We start from the raw sequence: 22,203 nt of genomic DNA, 5'->3' as shown, positions 1-22,203 counted from the left end.
ATTCTTGTTCTTCCTTTTCTTTTCTTTTCCTTTTTTTTTCTTTTCTTTTCTTTCTTTCTTTTTTATCTTTTCTTTTCTTCTTCTTGTTTTTCTTCTTCTTCTTCTTCCTCATGTTTGGGCGGTGAAACGGGGGATATTTTGACTCCCCTTCTCCCATGCCGACTCTAAGGGAGTCTTGCCGATGAAGGTGGCTGGGGTTGCAGCCTATGGTGGCGCAGCCACAGAACTTTGATGCGGTGGCCGACGGCGATGAATGATGCCGAACGATGCTGGAAAATCAAAGAACACAAATGACCAAAATAAAGGTTTTGGAATCTGATTTTTTTTCAAGAATTTACCAAATAAATCACGTAAAATCTCAATCTATGATTCAAAGAAAATAGAAGAGAGGATTTTCTTAAGGGATTACCTTGCTCTTGGTGGTATTTAGGGTCTTAATTCCATCAGCATTAAGAGATTTATCTGAAATCAATAAAGGAAAAATGAGAGAAAAATCAGTGAGGGAAAGAGGGATCTCAACGTCTTCTTGACAGTGGATGCTCACGAACAGGAGGGAACGAGGGTCTCCTCTTATAGAGGAGCCCTAGAGTTTGGTTCAAACTCCCCTTCATCAGAGAAGAGGACCCCATCGGGAGTCTTCTTCCCGTTGTTTCTTCTTCTTCTTTTTTGAATGCTTCAAATCTGTGCAAAGGCCTTGTTGGGCCCTATTCGAAATGGGCTAGGTCAAATTGGGTTAGGATATTATAGATATCTTTCTACTTCTTTTATTGTCAATAAAAAGATGGCTAAGTGTGTTTGGTGTATTCTTGCTAACCCATACACTCTTTGGGCTAAACAGATCTTTCGATCATCAAAGTGAGCCCAAGATAACCCATTGGATCTGATCAAACTATGGAGAAGATCAGCTTGCTTGGCTTCAGTGCAACTTGGCAAGAAGAGGAAGCATGAGAAAAGTATTCAAGTAAATAATGAAGGATCCATCAAGTGTTTAAGGATAGGAAATAAATTGAATGAGCCAGAGAGGATATTAGTATATATGGATTATAGTGAAGTGGCTACAAGGGTACATCAAGGCGGCCATGCCATATGAGTTAAGAGTTCTTCAAAGGCCTGGGAGACCAATATCTCTTTCGATTTTGGAAGTTAAAAAGGATGGTACTTTCTCTTATAGTTCTTCCAGGGAGTTAAAGAAATACTTGGTTCAAGAGTGAAGCTTTAGCCAACTAGAAGCATGAAGACCTGATATAATGCATGACCACAAAATATGAAACCACTAACAAAAAAAAAGGTTTACAGATGAAGAGAATAAATAAAATGTAAAGATGTCATAAGAAACAAAAATAGAAAATTTAATGGCCGATTTCAAAATTTACCCATTTAACACTGGATGACTTAAGGATTTATCAGTAATTCTAGACAAGCTACCATCAAAATCAAAATAAAAAATAATGTATGAAATGGACAGAAAACCCATGAGTTGTCAAAACTTTCAGACCGGAGAAATTGCTATACCAGGATGGAACTTGTGATAATGAACAAGGGCTCTTTGTGATTTGGTTTTATTTGCCCTCCCTACTCTTTTTTTTATTTTTTTTCTTATGATGGAGTTCTCAAGAAAGTGGATGGCAGCATCAGGGCCTTTCTAAGGGAAGGATATCTTTTTACTTCTTTTATTACCAATAGAAAAATGGCCAAGTATGTTTGGCATGTCCTTGCTAACCCACACTTTTTAGGCTAAATAGATCTTTTGATCATCAAAGCGAGCGCTAGATGACCTATTGGATTTGGTGAAATTATGGAGAAGGTCAGCTTGCGTGGCTTCAGTGCAACTTGGTAAGAAGAGGAAGCATGAGAAAAGTATCCAAGTAAAATTAATGAAGCATCCAACATGTGCTTGAGGGTAGGGAATAAATTAAATGAGCCAGAGAGGATGTTAGTGTATATATATATATATGTATATGTGTGTGTGTATTATAGTGAAGTGGCTACAAGGGATATTAAGGTGGCCATGCCACTGTTAGAATTTAATGTCTCGAGATTCGATCCACACTTTGCCTACAGCAAGGTCCGCGATGATGAACGAAGTCCAATGAGTCCAAGATCAGTCCAAATAGAGTCTAGATGGAGAAGTTATGCATGGAAGAAGTCTGGAGGAGGTCGCACGGCCCGTGAGGTAGCGGAGGCCGCACACACAAGTTGCATGGGTGCGCGGCATAGGCCTGGGCGGGAGCACGCATGGGCGCGGCCTAGGCCAAGGCAGCCGTGTGCAGGCACAGCCCACGTGGTTCTCCCATGCGATCCACATGCGATGCGTGGACCGACGGTCCATGGGGGCCCGCTTGGATCGGGCGGGCGTTTCTCCTTAGTTTCGCACGGTCCATGATGGACCGACAGCATTTCTGACTAGTTTCTCGTGGTCCACGATGGATTCTCATGGATCGATGCACGATCGGACAGTCTGCAGGGCTTGTGATCAAGATCCAACACTTCAGAGGCATGTTAGGGTGATTTGAGAAGTCCTAATTTTCATTGGAGTCGAGATTGGATCGATCTGAGGTCTTTAAAAGACCTTGTGACAATAGAGAGATAGTGCAGCAATGGTATGCTCTGCTAAAGATCCAGAGCAGTAGCAGACCGAAAGGAGCTGATAGAGAGGAGAGGTAGAGGTGCTTCAGATAGACTGTTGATAGCGGACAGCGGTCGCTTTAAGAATTCAAGGGGGTCTTCCTAAAAAAAAGTTTTTGTGAGGGAGAGCTTCTTATGAAAGAGAGATTGGATATACGAGGGTTGAAGATGTGATCTTCTCTTGTAATTTTTTTTTCATAGTGAAGTTTATATGCTCCGTGGAAGTGAGCCTTTTGGCTGATCCACATATTTGATTGTTTCTATTTTATTTCTTCTTTCTTTCTACCGATGCATGGTATCAAAAAATCCTGTGAAGATGGTATCCTGACAGATATCTCAATAAGTGATATCAGAGAGAGACGTACCAGAATATAGATTACAATGGTGGTGAACAAGATTGAAGATGGAGAAGACAAGCTCAATCAAGATGGAGATCAACAGATTTGATGGAAAGGATAATTTTTTCTTGTGGCAGGAAGAGTGAAGGAGTATTCATCCAACAAGGATTGATCGATGCTCTCTTGTACGAAGAGAGGCGACTACCATAGAGATGCAGGATTGGAGGTGGCTCCAAATGTAGATGGTGAGTATGATCCACTTATACCTAGCAGATGAGGTGGTGATCCATATACTTGGTGAGACTTCTCCGATGATGTTGTGGTCGAAACTCGAGAAGTTGTACATAACGAAGTCTCTCACCAACACCCTCTTCCTTTGAAGACAGTTTTACCATCTGTAGATAACTGAGGGATAAATGTGCAAGAGCATCTCAGCCATTTTCAGAAGATCCTCACCGACCTCCTCAGCATTGGTGAGAAAGTTGAGGAGAAGACTAGGGTACTGAACTTGCTAGCATTGCTTCTTCTTTCGTATGAGTCCTTAATGACTGCTCTTCTAGTAGAGAAAAGTACCATCAAGATGGACGAGGTCACCACAGCGATCTTCAAAATGAGATTTTAGGAGGGAGAACCTAGTTCGAGCTCAGGTGGCAGCTCAGCTTTGATGGTTTCTGAAGGAGTAGAGGTGGTAGACAGAGCGATAGAAGATCATAATGAGAGGATCCAAATCTAGGATGAGAGACTTGAGTAAGATCAAATATTATCGGTGTGACGAATTGGGGCATCTAGCCAGAGATTGCTCTCAACTCAGGGATCAAAAGTGGGCGATTGCAGCGATGGCTAGTAGCGAGTTAGATAATGATGTCTTAGATATATCTGACGAGGTATCTACTTCTTTCCAGCAGTGAATTTTAGATTCTGTATGCACCTATTATGTATGTTGTAGAGAGAAGCAGTTTGACTCTCTGAAGAACAGTGAGGGCTCTATTTATCTGTCGGATGGATCGAACTGTGCAATTAGAGGCATCAGGATAGTTAGCTGGAGGATACATGATGGTGCAGTGAGAAGATTGAGAGACGTTCGATATATATCTGATCTTAAATAAAATTTATCTCACTGAGTAGACTAGATTCGAGAGGCTACAGGACGGTAGTCGATGGAGAATCCTAAAGGTGTTGCACAGTGATAGATTATTCTGGAGGAGAAAAAGAGGATGAGAGGATATTACTATCTGGTGGGGAGCTCAGTATGAGGTAGAGCTTTAGGAGCCAGGAGGAGTCCAGAATGAGATAGAGCTCTAGGTGGAGGTGGATTGGTACGAGATGTGAGATTCGAGAGGATAAGAGGTGATATCGTAGGGTGAGATTTTTATTGCCACAAGATGATACCCCGAACAGGTCTCAGATCAGAAGGAGCACAGCATACGATGAAGATGAGATTGAGCAGCCTGACTCGACTCCCATGTCTGTCCATCTATGATTAGCAAGCAATTGCCCCGGGTATGGAGGCGAGGAGATCCAGAAACTCTCAGAGTTAGGAGGAGATCGAATGTCAAATCACGATGAAGATTATTAGAATTTGATACCTTAAGATTTGATCTACACAGAATCTAAATGAGGTCCATGATGACGAATAGAGTCCAACAAGTCCAAGATAGTCAAATGTAGTCAAGATGGAGAAGTCATGCATGGAAGAAGTCTAGAAGAAGTGGCACAACTCATGAGGTGATGGAGGCTGGCGGAGGCTGCGGCGGTGCACAATGGCATGCGGCTCAATGTGCGGACGTGCGTTAAGAGTTCTTTATGTGAAATAGACAAAAAAACATGAGTTGTCAAAACTTTCAGATCGGAGGAATTACTATACAAGTATGGAAGTTGTGATAAGGAATAAGGGCACTTTGTGATCTAGTTTTATCTGCACTCCCTACTCTTCTTTCTATTTTTTTCTTTTGGAGTTCTCAAAAAAGTGGATGGCAGCATCAGGTCCTTTTTGAGGGAAGGGTATCATTCTACTTCTTTCATTGCATAAGAAGGTAGCCAAGTGTGTCTGATATATTCTTGCTAACCTATACACTCCTTGGGCTAAATAGATCTTTTGATCATCAAAGTGAGCACTAGATGACCTATTGGATATGATCAAACTATGGAGAAGGTTAGCTTGCTTGGCTTCACTGTAACTTGGCAAGAAGAGAAATCATGAGAAAAGTATCCAAGTAAATAATGAAGCATCCATCATATGCTTAAGGGTACAGAATAAATTGAATGAGCTTGAAAGGATGTTAGTATATACAGATTACAGTGAAGTAGCTACAAGGGTATATTAAGGTGGCCATGCCACATGTGTTAAAAGTTTTTTAGAGGTCTGGGGGACCAACATCTCTTTGAGTTTCATAAGTTAAAAAGGGTGGTACTTTATTTTATAGTTTTTTTCGGTGAGTTAAAGGCACACTTGGTTCTCGAGTGAAGCTTTAGTGAAAGAAGCATGAAGACCTAATGTAATGCATGACCATAGAATATGAAACCACTAACCCAAAAAAAAAAAGGTTTATAGATGAAGACAATAAATAAAATGTAAGGATATCGTAACAAACAAATGCCAAAAAATTTAATGGCCCATTTCAAAATTTACCCATTTAACTCTAAGTAACTTAATGATTTATCGGTAATTCTAGACAAGCTACCATCCCTATCAAAGTAAAAAATGATATGTGAAATGGATAAAAAACCAATGAGTTGTCAAAACTTTTAGATTGGAGAAATTGCTATACCAGTATGGAAGATATGATAAGGAACATGGGCTCTTTGTGATATGCTTTTGTCTGCCCTCCCTACTATTTTTCTTTTTTTCCTTATTGTGGATTCTCAAGAAAGTGGATGGTAGCATCAAGGCCTTTCTGAGGGAAGGATATCTTTCTACTTCTTTGATTGCCAATAGAAAAGTGACCAAGTGTGTTTGGTATATCCTTACTAACCCATACACTCCTTGGGATAAACAGAGCTTTTGATTATCTAAGCGAGTGCTAGATGACCTATTGGATTTGATCAAATTATGGAGAAAGTCAGTTTGCTTGGCTTCGATGCAACTTGGCAAGAAGACAAAGTATAAGAAAAGTATCCCAGTAAATAATGAAGCATCCATCATGTGCTTTATGATAGCGAATAAATTGAATGAGCTAGAGAGGCTGTTAGTATATATAGATTATAGTGAAGTGGCTACAAGTGTACATCAAGGTGGCCATGCCACATGAGTTAATAGTTCTTCAGAGGCCCGGGGGACCAACATATCTTTCAGTTTTGGAAATTAAAAAAGATGGTACTTTCCCTAATAGTTTTTTTCAAGGAGTTAAAGACATACTTGGTTTGAGAGTGAAGCTTTAGCCAACTAGAAGCTTGAACACCTTATGCAATGCATGACAACAGAATATGAGACTACTAACCAAAAAAAAAAAAGATTTATAGATGAAGATAATAAACAAAATGTAAGGATAACATAACAAACAAAAGCTGGAAATTTAATGGCCATTTCAAAATTTACCCTTTTAACTATAAGTAACTTAACGATTTTCAATAATTTGAGACAAGCTATTGATAAGTACATTAAAAATACCTATAAAAATATCTATTTATAAATTAATTTATCTTTATTCTAATAGAATTAATGTTTTTATTCATGTTTTGTTGGAAAGATGGTCGTCAATAAAAAAAGCCCAATTCGTAGGTTAAAATAAAAAATTAAACAAATCGGACTTAAAAAAATAAAACAAAGCAGACCCCAATTTAAGTCAAAATGGGCTCAAAATCAAATCAAACCGGCCTGAACCCAAGCCCAATATAGTGTCCGATGCACGGTGGACTGATCAGTCGTCCAGATCGACCACGATCCACAGAAATCCATCGCGGTCTATTTGTCGCGGGTATGGGCGGGCGGCCTTCTATGCGCTAATCGATAGTTGAGATCAAATCCAGTGCACGATCGAACGGTCCTGGAAGTGTCGGCTTAGAGAATGAGATAGAGGCTTCTGTTGCACCATTTGATGGCCCATATCATGCCTCACCATGATCCAAGACCAATAACGACCCCGACTGACATAAGGAAGTTTTGAGGTTGATCTAGATGGTTGGATGTTGATCGGATGGTCAAAAAAATTCTATGCAATCCAAGCACGATCTAGATGCATTTTGAATGCTGTTTTCATATGAAAATTCTCCCTATTTAAGAAGAAGGCTATGAATAGAGAGGAGGAACATAGATCCTTTTATTTTCTTTTATTTTTTTTATTTTGGAGTTCTGTAAGAGGTTTTGAGAGAGAAAAAGAGGGTGGCAGCCAGGAGTCTTCTTCCTTATCTTCCTCCGTGAAGATGATGCTTGTAGACACCATGTGCGGCCGAACTCTGAGTCTCCAGAAAAGTAGATGAGATTCTTTTAATATTTATTTTTTAGTTATTTTATTATATAATTAAATTTTGATTGTAATGATCTTTTCTTTCATGAATAAAATCTCTTTGTCGTTACTTCAAGTATTGTGTTTCATGTTTAAACTATAATTTAGATCTTTGAATAGTCTATGACTTCATAGAGATGAGCCATGATCTAAGGATATGATTCGTTCTCAATGAGATAGGCTATGATTGGAAGCTGAATATAGGATATTTTATTTATTTTTATGATTTGATACTTAGAATAACCTATGACTACATAGGAGTAGATCGGATCTGTATCTAACGAGATAGATTATGATCGGAGATCAATCATAACTTTAATAACTACATAATAAAGAACTAATTTATATTTTATTTAAAAAAAATCAAATCAAAATTCTGAGACATCTTTCTTATTTGCTTCTTATTAAATTATAATTTTAGTTTAATTCAAATTTTTATTTTTTTCAACTATATTCCCACTTTTTCATATTTTTAGTTTGTGATTTAATTAAAATTCTTAAAAAAAATTCAATCAAAAATGAATATAACCTCATTGATCCTTGTGGATTCAACCCTGACTCACTACTATCTACATAATTTTGAGTCAGTGATTTATTTTTGACGCCTACGACGGTGATCAGCTATCATCACCATCAAAATAAAAAAATAATATATGAAAATTGGACAAAAAATCTATGAGGTGTCAGAACTTTCGTATTAGAGGAATTGCTATACCAGTATGAAAGTTGTGATATGGAACAAGGGCTCTTTGTGATCTAGTTTTGTCTGCCCTTCCTACTCTTCTTTCTGTTTTCCTCTTGTGGTAGAGTTCTCAAGAAAGTAGATGGTAGCATCTGGGTCTTTTTGAGGAAAGGGCATCTTTTCACTTCTTTCATTGCCAATAGAAAGGTGGCCAAATGTATTAGATGTATCCTTGCTAACCCATACACTCCTTGGGTTAAATAAATCTTTTGATCATCAAAGTGAGCTCTAGACAACCTATTTGATGTGATCAAACTATGGAGAAGATCATCTTGCTTGGCTTTATGCAACTTGGCAAGAAGAGGAAGCATGAAAAAAATATCCAAGTAAATAATGAATTATCCATCATGTGCTTGAGGGTAGGGAATAAATTGAATGAGCCAGAGAGGATGTTAGTATATATAAAATATATTGAAGTGCCTATAAGGGACATCGAGGCGGCCATGCCACATGAGTTAAGAGTTCTTTAGAGGCTTGGGGTACCTATATCTTTTTAGTTTTGAAAGTTAAAAAGGATGGTACTTTGTCTTCTAGTTCTTTTTGGAGGGTTAAAGACATACTTGGTGTTGGGATTAGGTGCCTCGAATTTGATCCGCAGTAGCGAAGACTATATGCGGAGAAGTCCAGCACATGGCGCATGACATGAGGAGTTTGAAAATAGGTCTAAAGATGCAACATGCGTAGGCCCATAGGAGGGTGCAGCCCGAAGGCACATGCAAGCTCGCGAGATGCATGGCCCATGTGCAGGATGCACGACCCAGGCGCGTGCTGGAGCACGTGACCCAAGTGCATGCTGGCCCAGCGCGTGTGCATAGGTGCGTGGCCCAGGGGCGCACCCGACATGCAGGGAGCGCAGATTTGGTGCAGTCCACGATGGATCACATGAGAAGTCACAGTCCATGCGGCCGTCGTGGATCAAAGTGGTGCAGGGGCTAAAAATTGCAGCTCACAGATTGATCACGCCCACTCGCTACCAAAACCATTGGATTGCTCCCCGCGAGCTTCCTAGGCTATTGGATCGTGCAAATTAGCTCGTGAGCCATAATTTTTAGACTCTACACTGCTCCAATCTACGACGGTTGCATGGACTATGACTTCCCATGCGATCCATCGTGGACCGCACCAAATCCATTCTCCCTATGCATCGAGAGTGCGCCTGGGCCGTGCACCCATGCACCCATGCTGGGCTAGCGTGTGCTTGGGCCACATGCTTCCATTCGCACCTGGGCCGCACATCCCGCACGTGGGCCATGTGTCCTATGGGCCCCACCCTCCTGCGGGCCTACATGTGCTGCATCTCTGAGCATATTTTCAGGCTCCTCACGTCATGCACTGCATGCTGGACTTCTCCGTATCTGATCTTCGCTGTTGTGGATCGAATTTGAGGTGCTTGATCCCAACAATCTCTCTCGACTCGACATCGATCTCCACCTAACTCTAAGAGCTTCTTATATGATTCTGCCCCCATGTTCTGAGGCAAACGCCTACTACTCATAGATGGATAAATGTGGGAGTTAAGCCAGACCGCTCGATTTCATCTCTATCATGTGCTGTGATCCATCTAACCTAAGACCTACTCGTGATAGCATCCTGATGACGTTGCTTATCATCCTCTCGAATCTTCCATCTCGTGCCCCATCCACCTTTACTTGGAGCTCCACCTCATACTGGTCTCTCACTAGCATCATTCATAATAAACGACTTCTCCTTGCATAAGAGAGCATCGATCAATCCTTCACACTTGATCTTCATTTTGATTGCACCTAACTTCTCTATCTTCTTCAATCTTGATCAATGCTATCGGGATAATCTGGCTCTGATATCAAATTGTTGATCAATACTACTGCAATAAGTGTTACCAGATCTCTGATGATTGATATCAAAATCAGATGGTACCAAGGTGCGAGATTGATATCAGAGACAAGTGTCGTCTAGATTTCAGCGATGTTGATCAACACTTGATTCGAGAGTGAAGCTTTAGCCAACTAAAAGCATGAAGATCTGATGTAATGTATGACCACAAAATATGAAACAGCTAACAAAAAAAAGATTTATAGATGAAGAAAATAAATAAAATATGAGGATATCGTAAGAAACAAAAGTCAAAAAATTTAATGGCCCATTTCAAAATTTATCAATTTAGCACTGAGTAACTTAAGGATTTATCAGTAATTCTAAACAAGCTACCATCACGATCAAAGTAAAAAATGAAGTGTGAAATAGATAAAAAAACCCATGGGTTATCAAAACTTTCAAATTGGAGGAATTGCTATACCAATATGGAAGTTGTGATAAGGTACAAGGGTACTTTGTGATCTAGTTTTGTCTACCCTCCCTTCTCTTCTTTGTATTTTCTCCTTATAGTAGAGTTCTCAAGAAACTTGATGGCAGCATCAGGGCCTTTCTAAGGGAAGGATATCTTTTTACTCCTTTTTTTGCCAATAGAAACGTAGCCAAGTATATTTGGTATATCCTTGCTAACCCATGCACTCTTTGGGTTAAACAGTTCTTTTGATCATGATTCCTACTTTAGACATTCTCTTCTTTGTCCCATTGAAAAGTAGCTAGTTATTTACTAATATGGAGGCACATCATCAAAAAAACTTTGTGATATGCTGAGCTAATCTTCCTTTGGCTAATTCTTTTTTCCTCCAGTAAACTAGAAGACTTTATTGCCATTTTAGGTTGCTAAGGCACTAGCCTATGTCAGATCACAGTTAGTTAAGGCTTGACCTCACTAAATTGTGATATGGTTTTATCTACCCTCCCTACTCTTCTTTCTATTTTCTCCTTATGGTGGAGTTCTCAAAAAAGTGGATGACAGAATCAGGGCTTTCCTGAGGAAAGGTTATCTTTCTATTTCTTTCATTGCTAATAGAAATATGGCCAAATGTGTTTGGTGTATCCTTACTAATCCAGACACTCCTTGGGCTAAACAGATCTTTTGATCATGCTTTTTAGTTTAAACTTTTTCTTCTTTGTTCTATTGCAAAGCAGCTAGTTATTCACTAATGTGAAGGTGCATCATCATCAGAAAATTTTGTGATATGCTAAGCGGATCTGTCTTTGGCTGATTCATTTTTCCTCTAGTAAAGTCAAAGGCTTTATTGCCAATTTAGGCTGTTAAGGCACTGGCCTGGGCTAGATCACTATTAGTTAAGGCTTGACATCAATAAATTATGATTTGGTTTTATCTACCCTCCTGGCTCTTCTTTCTATTTTATGCTTGTGGTGGAGTTCTTGAGGAAGTGGATGGCAATATCAGAACTTTACTGAGAGAAGAGTATCTTTCTACTTCTTTCATTATGAATAGAATGATAGCCATTGTATTTGGTGTATCCTTGCTAACCCATACACTTCCTGAGCTAAATAGATCTTTTGATCATGCTTCCTACTTTAAACTTTCTCTTTTTAGTTTCATTACAAAGAAGCTAGTTATTCACTAATGTGGAGATGCATCATTAAAAAACTTTGTGAAATGCTAAGCTGATCTCCCTTTGACTGATTCTTTTTTTCTCTAGTAAACTAGAAGACTTTGCCACTTTAGGTGGCTAAGGTACTAACTTTGGTCAGACCACTGTTAGTTCAAGCTTGATCATAGTAAATTATGATCTAATTTTATCTGACCTCCGTACTCTTCTTTTTGTTTTCTCCTTATGGTGGAGTTCTCAAGAAAATGGATGGTAGCATCAAGGCCTTTCTGAGGAAAGGATATCTTTCTACTTTTTTCATTGCTAATAGAAAGGTGGCCAAGTGTGTTTGGTATATCCTTGCTAACCCTGCTTTCTTTAGACTAAATAGATCTTTTGATAATACTTCTTACTTTAAACTTTTCTTTCTTTGTTCTATTGCAAAGCAGCTAGTTATTCACTAATGTGGAGGTGCATTATCAGAAAATTTGATGATATGCTGAGTTGATTTTTCTTTTTCAGATTCTTTTTTTCTTCAGTAAACTGGAAGACTTTATTGTCAATTTAGGCTGCTAAGGCACTGACCTAGGCCAGATCACTATTAGTGCAGGCTTGACCTTAATAAATTATGATCTGATTTGATCTGCCCTCCATACTCTTCTTTCTATTTTTTCCTTCTAGTGGAGTTCTGAAGAAAGTGGTTGGTTGCATTAGGGCATTTCTGAGGGAAGGATATCTTTCTACTTCTTTCATTGCCAATAGAAAGGTGGCCAAGTGTGTTTGGTGTATCCTTGCTAACACATAACTCCTTAGGCTAAACAGATCTTTTGATCATGCTTTTTACTTTAAACTTTCTCTTCTTTGCTCCATTGCAAAGCAGCCAGTTATTCACTAAAATGGAGAACCATGATCAGAAAATTTTGTGATATGCTGAGCTGATATCTCTTTAACTGATTCTTTTGTCCTCCAGTAAACTAGAAGACTTAATTGCCGATTTAGGCTACTAAGGCGCTGGTCTAAGCCAAATCACTGTTAGTTCAAGCTAGACCTCAATAAATTATGATCTAATTTTGTCTATCCTCCCGATCTTCTTTTTGTTTTCTTTTTGTATTGGAGTTCTCAAAAAAGTGGATGACAACATCAAAACCTTTCTGAAGAAAGAGTATCTTTCTACTTCTTTCAATACCAATAGAAAGATGGTCAAGTATGTTTGGTATATCCTTACTAATCCAGACACTCCTTGGGCTAAACAAATCTTTTGATCATACTTCCTCCTTTAAACTTTCTCTTCTTTGTTCCATTACAAAGTAGCTAGTTATTCACTTATGTGGAGGCGCATCATCAGAAAACTTGATGATATGCTAAGGTAATCTTCCTTTAACTGATTATTTTTTTCTTCAGTAAACTAGAAGACTTTATTGCCAATTTAAACTACTAAGTCACTGGCTTAGGCCAGATCACTGTTAGTTCAGGCTTGACTTCAATAAATTGTGATATGATTTTGTCTGTCCTTTCTACTCTTCTTTCTGTTTTCTTCTATGTGATGGAGTTCTCAAGAAAGTGGATGACAGCATCAGAGCTTTTCTAAGAAAAATTTTTCTTTCTACTTCTTTCATTGCCAATAAAAAGGTAACCAAGTGTATTTGATGTATCCTTACTAACCCATACACTCCTTGGGCTAAACAAATCTTTTGATCATACTTTTTACTTGATCTCCTAAAATAAAATATATGCCCATGGTTTTGGCTACTTGTGATGAATATATTTGGTTGTCTTACTTGTTTCATAATTTTTATATTCCATATTTTAAACTAATCCTAGTATATTGTGATCTTCAAGCTACTATGCACCTTTCAATCAATGTTGTATCGGCCATGAATGCAAAAACCTATAGAGATTAATTATCACATAGTAGAATTAAAATTTCAAAGTGATTTCTTATGGTCATTATATAAGATGTTGCGGCCAATCTCATACCATCCACGTCAGGAGCAAAGGGCTGATACTGCTCCTGGAGCTGCTCAACGTTGGGTTCGAATAAGGAAAAAGCTTTCATTTTCAGACCTGATGGAGATTCGTCGATCAGATTCTCCGACTGACTATCTCGAAAAGAAGAAGCCCTAGCCATAAAGATGAAAAACTAGAGAAGAAAACCCTAAAATGAAAACCCTAAGAGGAGAAAAACCAAAGGATTAAGATAAGAAAACTTGACCTAAAGCTAAAAAGGAGTGGAGAAGAAACTCGGAGCTCCTAGTATTGGGAGGGCAGCTTTCCGACAAAACCTTCCACTGCAGAGGATGCTGACAAATGCAAAAGTAAAGTTTGGCTGAAAGCGACTCCATATATATAGGATCTCTCAATGGTTCGGATGAAATTGGCCAAATTTGAACCTTCTCAGTTATCAACACGTGGTAATATCTAGACTGATCATTGGTCGAATGGTTCGACACACCTGCTCCTGATCGTGCCACCTCACCATTATCTGCGTGAACAGCTTCGACCCAATGATGTTCGGATACATGGTCAAGATCTACTAGTCAGAATCAAATTATCCGACGTCGAATTATCTTTCTGAAATGACGTCCGATACTGAATTATCTTATCAAAATGACAGTCCAATAATGATTTCACAGCTATCGTAATAGGAAAACAGTCGGAGATCTCTCGTATTTCAAAAATCATAAAGGCCAGCAGTCGAATCGGGGCTCGAGGTAACACGTGACGACTCCCTTCATCCAACATGACAGATCATATGATAATATACAGGTCGGACCATCTTGGACTTGAGAGTGGGGGGCAACTATTGGGACAATTCAATCAACCTCCGATCCTGACTCTACATCGATCGAATGAACATATTATGCCGACTCACAATCGGTTGATCGATCGACAGTCGGCTATTATCAACCAACAAAGGATAACTCGATTAACCTCCGATCGAAGACCATCGACATATCAGAGTTATTGACCAATGCTCATTTGGATCTCTAGGACTACCGACTTATCATTATTATCAACATATAGTCGGCTTATATTCTCAACATATCTAATCGTTATAAACGATTATCGATTACATGTCACGGTCATTAGTAGATATAAATAATCCATTAACTCCATGATTATGGTCCGATAATTTAGCGTCATAAAAAGCTAGACTACGTGCTCGACGGTTACATCAGAATCATCTATAAAAAGGAGATAAATGAATAGCACGGGTAAGATGATTTCGGACGAATACCCTGCCATTTCAATTACTCATTATCTGTTGTTCACCAATTTTTTGCTGACTTAAGCATCAGAGGATCTCCGCCAGACACAATTCCGATCTGTGAAGATTTTATTTTGCAGGTACTCTTCATCGATGATAGATGATTGAAGATTGACCATAACAGAAGATATTAGCTTGTTGATATTTTTATCGTATGTATCAACAGGGGAAAATTCAAGCTCTTCGAAGGCAAGTTGGATGTTCTTGGCCTTCACCTTTCAACTTGAGGGAAAATTTTGAATATTCATGGCGGTTAAAATCAGTGATACTATAACAAAGTTTAGTATCTCATCTCAATGCAAAGAACCATGAGCTCGATCCTATGTATGGTGCCATTAAAGTCTGAAGAAAGAAATGATTCACAAGTGCATTTCATCATTTTTACTTATATTTCTTAACAACTTTCTTCTAGAAATCTGTTCCAGCATTTAATTACATTCTTTTCTCTTCAACTAAGATGGCATCATCTGCGAATAGCATGCAACATTTTATATCTTTTAGAATATTAGAATTTTATTTCTAATTAACGTGATGAAAACGTTAGCTTTGAACCTCCTTTTTTTTGAGAAGGTTAGCTTTGATCCTTGGTGCAAGCTTTACTTGACTGGAAATGCAGTTGTTTTATGAAAACCATAATGCTTATAAGTACCCAAGTACAGATACCTTCAATAACTTTTATATGTCAATTATGCATACCTTTCTGTTTTTTATTAAAGCTATCAAATTATTGTACAGATTATCTTTGTTAATACTTTATCGTCAGCTTTTAAGTCAACAAAGACCATATGGTTGAGGCTTTTTTTTTGGCTATATATATATATATATATATATATATATATATATATATATATATATATATATATATATATATATATATATATATATATATATATTAATTATTGAGAGTATAACCTCTATGTTAACTTTTCACGCATAAAATCAAATTGATTATCTAGAGTATCATTCTTCTTCTCCATCTTTGTTCAATTATCTTTCTTCGTAGTCTCTTGGGGTAGCTTATAAATTTAACTATGTAACAATAAAAGCAATTTTTTACATCCCTTTCATTCTTATTCCATAACAAGAAACTTGGACTAATATATTGAAAATTGGGCACAATCATTCCTATTGTTTAAAATGTCAAGCTGCGAAATCATAATAACAAGGAAGCTTCCAATTTATAGAAGGATTATAAGAAAGCCTTGAATTTTATGTAGGACAACATGCAACTTATTTCATTACCTTTGAATTGATATATTATGTGTTGACAGAAAATGATGTATAAAGCTAAATAATAATCAAACCATTTTGCCCTCCATAGCACATGTTTTATCACTCCATAACATCTCTAGATTGTGCCTGAAATTCCTAACACCACTTAAAATCATTCACCCAATTATGCACTTGAGACAAAGTTGGATCTTAAGCATGGAAACCATCACATGAGAGTGTTTCAGTTGTATGACCTTTGATCAATCATTATTCACTCATTTCTCATCACATTTCCATGATTCCAAGTTCTATGAGTCCTTGTATTTGACTACTGTCAGATCCAATCAAAAGATTTGATTAAATTGTCCAATCTTTTCATCAAGAGTCTAAAAACCTCACAAAACTCACATGAAACCTTGTGCACAACCAATGTAGCTTTGAAGCTGAAATTGTTTCTAACCACTAAACCAAATTGAATAATATTCATGTCGTTCGAAAGGTAAGTTCCAGTGCTTCAAAATGGTCCGAACCCCACGAAATTGCATGAAACACAGCTCAAGTTATACTCAGAAAAATAGAGAGGGAAAGCACACCCTATCCTACCCCATACCCCTGCATCCCCTCTGGTCCAAATCTTAGGTCATGCACTCAACCAACCTCATCCGTCGATAGCTAGATGGTCCAACGGACTACATTTAAAACTAGACGCGTAAGGATCCGAATGAACTGGTCGCGAACCAATCAGCGCTTACCTCTTGTCTACCGTTTACCCCCTCGGTCCGTATTTAAATCTCATCTCCTCGCTGTCGGTTCTCACCTCTCATCTGCACTCCCGGTCTCTTGCTCCTCTCTCGTCCTTCCTCCCCTCTCTGAACCCTAACCCTTTCTTCCCTCATCTCGTTTGCTCGCGAGGCCGTAGCCATGGCGGCGGAGGAGATCTTGGCGGCCGTGGAGGAGACCGTGAAGGATTCCGCCCCGGCTGAGCCCGCGGGTGAGAACCCGGCGGGTAAGACGAAGAAGGCGAAGGAGCCCAAGGCTAAGAAGCCCTCCGCTCCCAGAAAGCCCAGAACCAGTCCTGCTCATCCCCCTTACATGGAGGTGAGACCTCGTCCATTTCTGTCCCTAACTCTCTGTCGCTTTACATGGATCTGATTGTTTGTTTGTGTTTTGGGACCCCTAGATGATCGGAGAGGCGATTACATCGCTGAAGGAGAGGACGGGATCGAGCCAGTACGCGATCACCAAGTTTATTGAAGACAAGCACAAGGCTCACCTCCCTTCCAACTTCCGAAAGCTCCTCCTCCTCCAGCTCAAGAAGCTCACCGCCGGCGGTAAACTCACCAAGATCAAGAACTCCTACAAGCTTCCTCCCGCCCCCGCCCGCCCCCGCGTTCCTACCAAGCCTGTCTCCGCCCCTGCTTCAGCCAAGCCCAAGCCCAAGCCCAAGCCAAAGCCAAAGCCCAAGCCCGCTGCGGCCGCTAAACCGAAGTCCAAGCCCAAGCCAAAGCCCAAGCCTGCCGCGTCCGCGAAGCCCAAGCCGAAATCGAAGCCGGCGACGGCTGTGAAACCGAAGCCGAGGGCCCCGTCCAAGCGCAAGGCTCCCGTTGCAAAGCCAAATCCGAAGCCTCCGGTAAAGGTAACCAAGCCGAAGGCGAAGACCCGGCCGGCGAAGGCGGCCAAGACCTCAGCCAAGGATACCCCAGGGAAGAAGGCCGCCGCGTCGGCGAAGCCCGCCGCTCAGAAGAAGGCTACCGCACCGGCGAAGCCCGCCGCCGCCCAGAAGAGGGGTGCCGCCTCCTCGAAGGCGGCACCCAAGAAGGCGAAGGCCGGGAAGACCGCAGCGAAGCCTCCGGTGAAGAAGGTCCCCGCTAGGAAGGCGAAAAAGTAGATTTATTATTATATTTTTTTCCCTTTTTTAACCTTTATTTCCGTAATGCTGGTTTGTAAATTCAATGATGCAGTAGGGGTATGTTTGGTGTTTGAATACCTTTGTGTTTTTTTTATCCCTTTTTAAGAGGAGAAAAAATATTTGCACACCACTCTCTTATCCAAAGACTCCTTTGCGTCTTTATCCTTTTCCTGTTCTACGGGTGGTTTGGGAAATGGTGTTCCACGGATGGGTCTCGCTTACGTGTGGATGGGAATGCTGTGTGGCCGGTGGGATGAGTTTGTGATTACGGAATTCGGTTACCGTTTTATGTCGGCATTTTGATATATTTCACGCCCGCATTTATTTGTGAAAAATGCTTATCGGCCAACGGGAGGGTTTATCTGTAGATTTTTTTTTTTTTTTTTGTGGGTAGAAAGGGTTTATCAGTAGTTTATTGCCACGTTTCGTACAGGAGTCGGCTCTTTATGCCGCATATCCGTCATGTTGCACGGACGCTGCAAGGTGCTCCAACAATTACTGGCCACGTGGCATGGCGTCTGTTTGGGACTATCGTTGCGGCTGAATTTTATTACTCGTTTGGTTGACAGCAAATGGTCTCGGACGGATTACGTTGTTAAGAATGCTTTGAAATCCGATAAGTTGAACTCTTGATGATAAATTATGGGTATGATTGGCTAATGATACAGCTGGATCAAAATTTTATAACTGGCAGATTGATTGAGTTGGCGGTCCTCCATGACGCGAGGAGGCCAATTTAAACTCTCCACTCTGCGTTGGATCCTTGCTCATATGATGCCAGTTCTAGGATGAATGGAGTATCTAAATTTTTACGACTTGTACTTTGAAATTAATGCTGCTTTTCTGGGAGTTGTATCTGTGAAAGAGGACTTCACGCCCCTTTTCTTGTATTAGCATGTTCCACATCCAATATGAGCTCAAATTTTAGGACTTTTGCTTCTGCCTGATCGGTCTCATAATTTTACCTTTTGGAAGGCATCATACGTGGAAAAAATAATTTTTTTTATATAAGCGAGAATTTTTTTGATCTTTCTTTTATGCTACGACATAGATGTTAGTCATTTTTATTTTGATGCTATCTTAATAATTATTAATTGAGAGGGAGATTCCATCAAATCTTTTTATGCGACATCTTGTTTTTCTTTTCCATGCTTTCTTTCTCTTTTTGAATCGAATTTTGAACCATCGACTGTGTTCAACATGCTATTAATGGGAAAAGCCGTAGGTTTTCTTTTGTCTCTTCTATCGACCTAATTTGATGCACAATGGTTGTCATGCACTACTAATTCTCGTCGCAGGTGACTGGAGGTGCGTAGAGATAAAAAGGAGCAGGAGAGGAAGCTGGGCGATGGAAGTGCAACTGAGATAGAGCAGCCACTCTTCCCTATGTTACTACGTATTGACGTGGCATGCTTGACAGGCATGCAATGTCAGCTTGTAAATGCTAATAGCTTATTCATAGTATTTTTCTTCTTTTGGCAAATTGGTTGGTTTAACTATAGTTTTTAGCGTGAGTTATTTCAAATGAATAGACACTTATCAAAAACGGAGTAGTCTATCAACTCTAAGGCTATTCCAAGATTTAGTTGTGTTACGGTCAATTTCCTCATCGTTCGATCGTCAGAGTCGTGCACCTGCAAGAAAAGTTCTCACTGATCAGAGATGCCTCCGACGGAGATCCTCCGACGGTCAAGTCAGAGAGGAGACTGGACAACAGTGGAACTCAACGAGAAGGAGAGAGCTAGAGAGAGCTCAAGAACTTAAAGGCACCTCAGAGAGTTTGAGAAAGCTTGCTTAAAACATACTAAGACTGTTGTCTTATCCCATTTTATAGTAGAATGCGGTATGGTCCCGCCATTAATGGTGCAGACAACTAGAGAGTTGTCAAATCGTCGGGCGCTGTCAAATCATCGTAGATTTTCAAGTCACTAGGATTAATCCATGTCCTTGGCAGGACAATGTCCCAGGACGGCCATACCGCATGTCCTTGACAGGACAACTGCCCATAGCGGTTGTACGACGTTTGGGCGGTTGGTTGACTATATGTCGGTATTCGACTGTCGGGACGTCGGGTGATGACTCGAAGACACCGTCGGCTGATCTAATGCTTTGCGGAAGTCGGACGTCAGTTGCCACCCCCAACGGTGAGTCGGTGGTATGGGTTCGGCCACTCGGTCGGTCGGAAACAGTATGGGTCTGTTCGGCCGACACACTTTCGATCGGATATTGTCAGCAGCCATTGTCAGCAGTCGTCCGTTGGAGTCGTTGTCGGAGTCGTCCATCGGAGTCGTTGTCGGAGCCGTCCGTCAGTCCGATCGACAGATTTGGGCATCTGTCGGACAGATCCGAGGATAAGTCGGCGTACAGGGGTCAGTCGGTATATCCCAACAGTTGCCCTCCCACCCCTGAGTCGGATGTCGTGTTGGCCAGCGTTTCCACGTGGGCGACAGCTTCGGGCGAAAGGAGTGGTTTTTCATCACATCATGCTCCGACTCTGGCGATCGTACCAACGAACGATCCGGTGTCAGACGTCCCATTGGGAACGCAAACCGCCATCTCCTTGAGAATGCGAACCGCCGTCTCTTTGGGAATGCGAACCGTCGTCTTCTTAGGAACACGAACCGTCGTCGGTTAATGAATTCCGAGATGCGGTTTTTCCGTCACATGTCAGGGGGCTATTGGGCCGGAATCGTTCACGCGGATGGAGGCGACGTGGCTCGATCCGAGGGCAGATGCGTCGAACCATCAGACCGAGGAAGGGCCCAGGCGCTGCCACGTGTCGACATCTGGGAAACCCTCGTTCGGCGTGCTTTCATCTCGACCGTCGAAGGGCCTTATATATATGCGGCCACTTACATCCAAAACTTTACTTTCTGCTGCAAATCTGTTTCTGGCGCTGAAGTCCTGTCAAGTTGTCCTCCAGTTTCAGGTAGTTATTTCCGTCATCTTCCTTTGAAAGCTCTTTTCGAAATTTTTTCGTTTTTGTCTCCTTGCATCCTTTCTCCTTTGCCATTTTTCTTTTTGTTCTCCTTTTTGGGGCTAGCGTTATGGCTAGAACCTTTCCTCGAGGAAGTCAGTCGGGGAACCCGATCGATGATTCTCGGTCGACCCCGGAGGTGGAGCTTTCTTCACTTTCGGGGGCAAACATCAAACGGCTCAGGAAGCAGTACGGTATCTCGGAGCAGTTCGAACTCTTCGCCCTTGGTGTTGAGGGTCGGGTTAACAACCTGCCTCCGGATCAGGTGGCCTTTTATATCGAGGACCTTCGGGCAGGTCTTCACTTTTCAATTTCGGAGTTTGTCCGGAATGTCTTGGATTATTGCGGGCTTTGCCTGGCGCAACTGGCGCCGAACTCAGTCCGGTTGATAATCAGTTTTGCTCTGTTGTGTCGGCTTTTGCTGATCTTTCTCCGCATCTCTCTCTTCTGAGCGTTCTTCATCCTCCAACCCCACCCGAAAGCCTGAGAGTGGTGGTTCTTCAATCTTCGAAAAGGTCTTTCGTTCATTATCGATCTTCCATCGTCGATCCACAGGTGGAAGAACCAATTTTTCTTTACTTCTTCTTCGCTACCTTGGGGGTTCCCTTCTCGCTGGGGCGACCCTCGGACTCAGCCGAACGAAAACAGTCGGATGGAGGCTGGAGACCGAGAGGACTTTCACCGACTGAAGGATATGTCGGTGCCGAAGCAGAGGGAGCTCATCACCGAGCAAGCTCTGTACGACGCTGGCCTGAGTTCGGTTTCCCATTTAGGTACAGTTCGGTCCATCGATCATTTCTTATCTTTTTTATCCATTTTCGGACTTGTGCTAATCTTTCGTTGAAATTGTAGGCATGCCACCGAGAGTGAGACTGACAGATGCCAACATTCGGCAACATGCGGTGAGGAAGAGACCGACGCCCGGGGTCGGACCTTCACGGCCTCCCAAGAGGCCTCAGATATCATCCCCGACCGACACTGCGACGACGGTAGCGCAGCCCAACACCGAACGTGCGTCGGGCTATGAGCCAGTCATCGTCCTATCGGCACCAGCGGTGCCACCCGAGGCACCGTTCGAGGAAGGGGCGACAGTGGAGGCAGCCGAAGGAGTGTCGGCTCCCCCGTCTGTGAAAGAGGTTCGGGCTGAAGCACGTGAGCCCGAATGACCAACGACGGCTCCCGTCGTGCCCTAGGGAGGGACTTAGTTGAGTTCGAGCTTCCCATCTCTCTCCGACCTCGGGCCTGGGCGACCGATTGGGGGAAGGCACCGATGGCACCGA

The 22,203-nt window shown here is 41.3% G+C and overlaps 1 protein-coding gene across 1 annotated transcript; it reads left to right on the top strand.

The window, feature by feature from the left end:
- Positions 1–16,847: 16,847 nt before the first annotated feature.
- Positions 16,848–18,090, top strand: LOC105037015 (uncharacterized). The gene is made up of 2 exons (XM_010912720.4): positions 16,848–17,135; positions 17,218–18,090. Exons 1-2 carry the CDS (start codon positions 16,959–16,961, stop codon positions 17,923–17,925), a joined length of 885 nt encoding a protein of 294 aa, XP_010911022.2. The 5' UTR covers positions 16,848–16,958; the 3' UTR covers positions 17,926–18,090.
- The last annotated feature ends 4,113 nt before the right edge of the window (positions 18,091–22,203 follow it).

The sequence above is a fragment of the Elaeis guineensis genome, chromosome 10 (assembly GCF_000442705.2).
Source record: "Elaeis guineensis isolate ETL-2024a chromosome 10, EG11, whole genome shotgun sequence".
Lineage (NCBI taxonomy): Eukaryota > Viridiplantae > Streptophyta > Magnoliopsida > Arecales > Arecaceae > Elaeis > Elaeis guineensis.
Note: the sequence above shows the minus strand (reverse complement) of the source record. Positions and strands in the feature narration are given on the sequence as shown.

Excerpts from the sequence above, each read along its gene's own strand:
- LOC105037015 (XM_010912720.4), top strand. The coding sequence starts at position 16,959 with ATGGCGGCGGAGGAGATCTTGGCGGCCGTGGAGGAGACCGTGAAGGAT. Across the intron at positions 17,136-17,217 it reads CTCATCCCCCTTACATGGAG|ATGATCGGAGAGGCGATTAC; the intron begins GTGAGACCTCGT and ends TGGGACCCCTAG.